At 31.4% G+C, this 8,115-nt stretch overlaps 1 protein-coding gene across 1 annotated transcript; it reads left to right on the top strand.

The window, feature by feature from the left end:
- Window positions 1–575: 575 nt before the first annotated feature.
- On the top strand, window positions 576–3,539 carry LOC149201688 (universal stress protein PHOS34-like). Its single transcript, XM_089399793.1, has 4 exons — window positions 576–891; window positions 1,142–1,245; window positions 2,880–2,998; window positions 3,196–3,539. The coding sequence occupies exons 1-4, from the start codon at window positions 672–674 to the stop codon at window positions 3,284–3,286; spliced, it is 534 nt and encodes a 177-aa protein (XP_089255919.1). The 5' UTR covers window positions 576–671; the 3' UTR covers window positions 3,287–3,539.
- The last annotated feature ends 4,576 nt before the right edge of the window (window positions 3,540–8,115 follow it).

Genomic DNA, 8,115 nt, shown 5'->3' with positions numbered 1-8,115 from the left:
AATTTATTTTATTAAATAAATTTATAAATTTAAAAGTAATTTGTGAAATAGTATATCATCTTAAAATTGATTTCAAAGTAATAAATCTATTAAGTAAATTACTTCACATCAAGAAATATCTTAATAAAACAATGATCACCATCTACCCAAAATCCATGAACAATTTTTTTTATATATTTATTATTTATATTTATAATTATAATAATAATTTATAGTATTTATTTAGTGTTTTCGAATCTTTTTATATAAACTAGATTTAAAAAACTTTTTCCTATATGTTAAATTTAAATTTTATTTAAAATATAAAATAATAATGATGATTCGTGTCCACTCAAATCAATATGATTTATTGGATTTTAAAAAGAAATTTAAGATTTTTTATAATAAAAAACATTAAAATTAATATAAATTCAAAAAATCTTCAGATTCCACTGAACATGAGGTGTCTCGAGTTGATCGGTAAGTGTTTTGATGGGTAGAACGCCGAGGGCGCTGACATAAATGCCACGCAGGCAGCCGCCAACACTCCCAACGCTCAAAAGCAAAACACGTGGAACACATGAATCCGCGGAATTGCGACTCCGTAATCTTCTTCAATTCGAAGCCACTCGAACACTCTGTTTCCCCATTCATGTCTCTGTACAATCTCCCATCCTTGCCAGAACTGCTTTATGGATGTGAAGATAAGTGTAAGCAGAGAAAATCTTGTGCTGGAGAGCATGGGAGAGCAGAAGAAATCAAGCAGACTCATAATGGTGGCCGTAGACGAAAGCGAGGAAAGCATCAATGCTCTCCAATGGGCTCTTAACAACCTGTATATACCGCCTGATAGAATCATCCTTGTTCATGCTCAGCGCTCTCCGATTTCCCCCTTCGCAACTGGAAGCCCAGGTCAGTCTCTCCGAGTTTTTTTCTTTGGCTGCTATGAAGATTGGCAGGATGGAATTCACTGTAAAATGATATAAGGCTCTGGGGTTTATTAATTGAATGGATTTTAGTCCTTTGGCCACATAAAACAGTAGAGAGAGAGTGTTGAGTTGATTCATCTCAGAGCTTGTGATGACATTTCATCTTGAGGTGTTTTATTCTGTTTTGGGTATGTTATAGAGGCGGAGTTCTGATTGCAGTTTGGTGTGGGCAGGTTTCATGGTGCCATTAGATGTGCTGAAGATGTTGGAAATTGATATGAAAAAGTCTGTACAGAAGGTATTGGCCAAAGCATCGGAAATATGCAGGGCCAAAAATGTAAGTTAGGTCTACTCATACTGTACATTGGAACTACAGAATTCGGTGTGAAGTTTAAACCCGATAGCAGGGTTTGTCCAGTTGAATGGTAATATTGAAGGCCTTTTTCGTTTAATTATGGTGGAATGCCTCCTTGCCAAGTTTTCATTATTGCATAGGCAGAATCCAAGATTATAATAACAAAAACATCCAGAGAAGTAGTGGTGTTTAAAGATATTAATGTGATTGGGATTTAACGAATATTGTAGGTCGATTGCTGATTCCCGTAAACGGTGTCAATTTTTAGTTTGTAATTTTTTTTAATTTATAACCAGCGCGATCATACAACAAGATTCGAACATGGGTACCACAAGATTCGAACACGGGTAGGAAGCAGGAAAGCCATCCGTACCGACCACATCACTCTGCGCCCAAGCACTAGTTTTTTTTTTTTACATAAATTATATTTCACAGAAAAAAATTATAAATACCATAAATCTGGAACGGGAACACTACTAATAACTTTACCAAATCAAATTTATCAGAACTGCCATAACAATTTAACTTTACCAAATCAAATTTATCAGAACTACCCTAACAATTTTGAAAGGATTAACCCTATATTTATTGTATAACAGTGTCAGATGTTGAATTGGAATTATATGATGTAGACATTCGGAGAAATCCATCTAAACGTGGGTTTGATATGCCTTGAGGTTGCCAAGCTGGACAATATCTCTTGAATTCAAAGAAATGCTTAATATATCAAATATTGAATATCAAGATATGCAACTTTGAGCTTTGCAATATTTGGTTGCACATTAGGCCTGGGATTAGGTATGTCTATGCTGGTACGTTCCTTAATTGAGTGTTGAAATTCTTATATATATATATATAATCTGAAGCCGGTGCAGATTTCCCAGCCACAGTGAGAATGTGGATGGCTAATAATCATGGAATTTACATCTGAGTATTGATTTTTTCAATTTTAAAATTAAAGTTCATATTTTAGCAAGATACTGGTTTGATTTGAATTTATGGTTTAAGTGTTTTTTGAGAAGGAATAAGTTCAACTTTAGGTTAGACTTTATTGATTAAGATTTTGGTTCGTTTTTTCACATAGTAATCACTATCGGTGAATCAGTAATTTTCCAAAACGGTTCTGCGCAAGATTCAAGATTGAATTACAATGCTTACCATTATTCATTTCAATATTAAGAATTTTTTTTTTTTTTTTTGAGTTTATAGGAATTAGATTTTTAACAGGTTCAAAACTTTGCACCTAGTTGAAAGGGGAATTAAACTAGCTGATACTTCTGTCTTTTAACAAAATCTTAACTCATTTTAGTTAAAATTGTAAACTTTTACCACTAAAACTTCTGTCCTTTAACAAAGTCTTAACTCATTTTAGTTAAAATTGTAGACTTTAGTACATAGATCCTTCAATAGATTAGCTCCATGTTATTAATTTTGAAATTTTGTAATTTAGAGGCCCATTGCCATTACTAGATCGGTCATGGTATTCATCCTATAACGTAAGTTCTGAGATATTTGCACTCTCTTGCACTTATCACGCCCATGGCATTCTGCAGCTTTTCTGTCTTCTGTAGTTACATAAGGGAAAACCTTATAGAATGTTTCTCCTACTGTTCCAGGTGACTCCCGAGACAGAGGCTCACATTGGAGATGCGAGGGAGACCATATGCAATGCTGCCAAAAAGTATAATCCTGACATCTTGGTGCTAGGTAGCCATGAATACGGAGCTTTTAAGAGGTATTATTGAATGAAATTCCCCCGTACTTGCAACTGTAAGAAGTGCATTTGCAAAGCAAGAAGTGTTACTGATATGCTTGATTTGGAATGATTGGTCATTTTGTTTCAGAAAAACTGGCAATTCTCTTTTTGGGTATCTATTGATTTTATCCGGTAATAAACCACTTGTTTTAATCAGAGGACATTGAATCTTGCAGGGTGCTTATTGGCAGCGTGAGTGACTATTGTGTACACCATGTACAGTGCCCTGTTGTCGTGGTGAAGCCCAAGAAGGACCAGGCTCATTGATTTTCATTGGCCTCATTCCAGCTTTGTGCTTTGATTCAGTTCACCTTATACTGGTTGGCCTTCATGCCTGATATGAAAAAGCAATTGAAATATTCTAAAACATGGGCTAGGGAATTTCAATCGTCACTCATAATTTCTGTTGGTGAGTGTTTTCTTGTTACATTGAAAATATGCTCTGTTCTATGTGAGGTCGTATTCAATGACTCAGGTATGAAAATGTAATACTCTTTATGTAATATATATTGTTATGGTATGGTTTGATGTTTCATGCTATATTGTTATGGTATGGTTTGATGTTTCATGCGAATGATGTTTGTTTGAATTAAAATTAATTTTTTTTTATTAGTTTATAGGGATTTGGATTGATGGTAAATAGGTGTGTTATTAAAGTATTGTGAAAGTTTGTTTGTTCAAATTTTTGTAAGAATTTATCCCAAAAAAAGATTATCTAATAATAAAGGTGATTAATCTGAAAGACAAACTTATAATCAATATTTACCAATATAGATCTATCTTTATTCTGGATCTACCAAGCGCTGATAGGGATTAAATCTGTTTTCACTCTATGCTAGTTTGCATATCAAGATATTTGGTCCCTCTTGATATTCCCCCTTTAAATAGGCTACATTCCAAGTGAATGTCATGGGTCAATACTATTGGTTCTCAATACCATGTGCCATCTTTATTTTTATTAATATTAATATTAATATTAGGGTTAATAATGTTTTTTTGCATGGTATTAATAATAGTTTGGCCCATGGTATTTGGCCCATAAGCTTCACCTAAATAAAAAATGTTTTATTTATTTAACATACTTCTCATTTATTTATATTTTTATTAATTTACCATATCTCTTTTATAAATATGGTATTTGGCCCATGGTATTGAGCTCGTCGTATTAAAATGGTATTTGGCCCATAGGGTTCACCTAAATAAAAAAAAAATTAAGTCTTCGTAAATATAAAAAGGTTTATGGACTAATTATAAAAAGAGGTTTTATTTATTTACATACCTTTGGAGTAAGTATAAAAAGAAATTTTATTTATTTACCATACCTCTAGTTTATTTATATTTTTATTTATTTACCATACCTATTTTTTTAGTGTTAAATGTTAAACATTACATGTTAGATGTTTACATTTACGTTTACATTTACATGCTTATGTGAGATCTACCCCCATACTAGGTTTACATGCTTATGTGAGATCTACCCCTATACTAGGCTGTAGAGCGCCTCTCTGTGCAATAAAATAAAATAAGAGTAATAGTCCTAAAGCAGCTAATTCCTTGGGCTTGGAGTATGTTCTAAAATTGTTTATGTTTGGCTAAGAGCTCCTCTTTTGGCACAACTTCTTAAGGGCCACTAGATAAGTAATCCCAGGTGGCTTGGTTTTTCTTGTATAATGGTGATGAGTCAACGTGTATTGACTAATAGCAACCAATGATAATTATCCTCAGTGCTAGTTTGACCAATAAATTATAATAAATTTTCTCATTATGTAAAATATGAAATTATAATTTTCCAAAAAAATTAAAATAACCACAAATTTTGAAATCTTTGATAAAAAAATAAAACCATATATAAATAATCCAGTGTACAATTACACGGTTATTTGAAAACAAATGGATAAATCCCATATATCTACCGACAAAAGAACATAGTATATAGTTCAAGCACATCAACTATTAAAATATAAGTTTTTAACCCATTCAATGATAAAAGAACTTTGAACCACACCATACATCTATGCATATTTTAGAAAATCTCTTTCATTTATTTTTAATCATGACATTGCATAAATAACTAATCAATAATATCGGTAAAGACATGACTATATGATGGTTCACATTTAAATAACTAACTATTTAAATTTCTAATTTGTTTTGAAACCATTTTTTCAATTAATATTTTGCTTGTTATTTTTTTAATTTTGCTTGTTATTTTTTTGGTTCAAGGTCTTTCTAAGATCGTTACTAAAATCCAAAAATACTATATTTACATATTAATAATAACAAATAAATTACAAAAATTAAATAATAATAATATATTAGATAAAAAATTTGAGAAAAAAAAAACAAATTAATATATGTATATTTGTTTTATTTCAAATTGATACTTTGACAAAAAAAAATAAACTAAAAAGAATGAAATAATAACATATTAAATTAAGTATATTTGTTTTATTTTAAGTTCATACTTTAACAAAAGAATAAACTAAAGAATGAAATAATAATAATATATTAGATAAGTAAATCAGAGGGAAAAAATAAAATTTTATTTTAAAGTCAATTGACATTTTGACAAAAATATGTAGTAGCAATTGTAAATGTCTAAAGTATCTGACATGTAGCAAAGTCTTATAAAGAATTTTTAATTTTGATTGTTTGATTGACATTATTTCAAAATATGACATTAAATAATTTTAGTAAATATGTTTAACAAATTTGCATGAAGAATTTTTAATTTTGATTTTTTGATTGATATAATTTCAAAATATGACATTAAATAATTGTATCAAATATGTTTAACAAATTTGCATAAATGTAACTAATGCTATACCAAAATTTCTTATATGTTAAGAATTTTTTTCCTTAATTCATATAATTGAGCTTTTGAGCTTTTGGAGTGGTAGTTTCTATTGAACTATAGGAAACTTGTACAAAGAGGATGGAAAACAAATGATTATGTATTAGAAGCAAGGTGTGGAAAGGAAATGAAAAACACAATTGTTTTTTTAATTTATTTATTTTTAATTTGCTTAGTGCATAATGTAAGTGAACTTACATTTAGATATGAAATGATGTCTAGTGTTTTTAAGTCAACAATAATATTTTCCATTGAAATTGTAAAAATGGCAGTTATTGAGAACCCTTAAAACAAGAAAGTAGTCTCCATGATATTTTATTTGTATTGCAAAAGATATTTGGAGAAGTTTTGCAATAAAAAAACAATCTCTGAGATGTTATGTGTGTATTGTCCAAAGGATATTGGAGAAGTTTTGGAAAAAAAATGTAGAAGCAAATCCCTTGAAAAAGTGTAATGCAATGCGTCATTTGTATTCTTGATCATACATGGCATATTATGTGTTAGGCCCCTATAATAGTAGTGATTCCCCCATTACTATTGTCATTGTATCTCTTATTGTTATTATTGTGCACCTATTGTCCCCATATTGTTATTAGTATGCCCCATAGAAACCCACTATTGTTATTTTTATGCCCTTATGTTATCACTGTTATGTCGGCTTGATTATATTATGACCCCTTAGACTCCTATATATAGAAGGGAGGTTTAGTCATTTGAATCATCCAATAATTGTTCATTTGTGTAATGTAAATGAGGTTTCCCCCTCGAAGAGGCTGAATTCTAAGGCGTTCATATATCTTTTCTATCTTTTTGTGAGCTGGTTTCCTAACATTTGGTATCAGAGCTTTGGATTCTAGGGTTTCGCTACTCCAAATAGGACATCGTGGAATTTTCACTATAACGTTTTTAATGTGACGTTTCAGAAGCTACAAAAAAAACCCATTTGGGCCGAAATCGTTCTGAACTTCAGGTCCAAATGTCAGAGCTTCTCTCGCTATATTTGCGGAGATATGATCTGAGGAAGTTAAGGTTTTTCATACTCCCGAATTACATTCCAAACAGGTGACCTGAGGAAAATCGTCATAACTTTTGTTTTGAGCATTAGATTGAAATTTCATAAGAAGTTTCAGAAATAGAACGACCTGTAGTTTTCTGTGTATCAGTTTCAAGTACTAAGGTTGAAACAGTGACACGTGGCACGTCGTACAAGTTCTCTCTACTGAACTAGTTTATAATCAGGTCACCGTGGGAGATTTGGCATAACTCTTCCTTGGAGAATCCAATCTTGATCAAACTTATGGGGTTAGAAAGAGGACTCGAAGGGCAAATGCAGGACGAGGTTTCAGATATTCGAGATCCACAGTTACAGAGATACAACAAATTCAATATCGAGATCTTACAAAGTGAAAAAAAAGTGTGTAGTTTTTTTTTTAATTTTGCATAAGATTGGTTTGAAAAAATAGTTTGAAGGAATTCAATGGAAATAGTGAAGAATTATTAGCATTAATTAATGCCCCGAAGAAAGAAAATGAAAACACCTAGTAAGCAACCTGAAAGCTCTAGCATGACTCGTGAAGAAGAGCAAGAAATGCAACATGATATATCAAAATTACAAGACCAAGTACAACAAATTTCACTCTCACTAAAGGTAAATGAAACCAAGATGAATGGCATGGAAGCTAATATGAATGACATGCAAGTTAAGATGGAAGCTAAGATGGATGGAATGGAAGCTAAGATGAATGGCATGGACGCTAAGATGAATGACAGGGATGATAAGATGGAAGAATTGAAGCTAAATTTGAATAAGTTGCTACAAGAAATGGCCACTAATGGTGAAAGGGTAGTAAAGGAAACTCATGATGAGAACAAAAGAAATGTTAATCATGATTTCATATACTCTAATGTTGGATTGAAGACCCACCATGTTCCAAAAATCGATATAAGGAAGTTTGATGGCAAGGATCCCGGAACATGGATACTACAGATGGAGCAATTTTTTGATCTCCATAATGTGCAAAACATACAAAAGGTACATATTGCAACTTTATATTTGGAACCAAATCATTTTGTATGGTATCGATGGCTTTTCTCTCGTAAACAAATTGTCACTTGGGCAATTTTTACGGAAGAAATGATAGCACATTATGAAGATACAAAAAGCAACACCTTTTTTAGCCAATTGATAAATCTAAAAAAAAAGGGTTCAATGATGGAGCACATTGAGGACTTCCAAAAATTG

This window comes from Pinus tabuliformis, chromosome 2_1 (assembly GCF_031772625.1).
Source record: "Pinus tabuliformis cultivar Carrire ecotype Pingquan chromosome 2_1, CPIR1, whole genome shotgun sequence".
Lineage (NCBI taxonomy): Eukaryota > Viridiplantae > Streptophyta > Pinopsida > Pinales > Pinaceae > Pinus > Pinus tabuliformis.
The sequence above is the reverse complement of the archived record's forward strand: the minus strand, read 5'-3'. Positions and strand labels throughout refer to the sequence as shown.

Coding starts and splice junctions, on each gene's coding strand:
- LOC149201688 (XM_089399793.1), top strand. CDS start 672: ATGGATGTGAAGATAAGTGTAAGCAGAGAAAATCTTGTGCTGGAGAGC. Junction 892..1,141: donor CTTCGCAACTGGAAGCCCAG/GTCAGTCTCTCC, acceptor TGGTGTGGGCAG/GTTTCATGGTGCCATTAGAT. Junction 1,246..2,879: donor AAATATGCAGGGCCAAAAAT/GTAAGTTAGGTC, acceptor CTACTGTTCCAG/GTGACTCCCGAGACAGAGGC.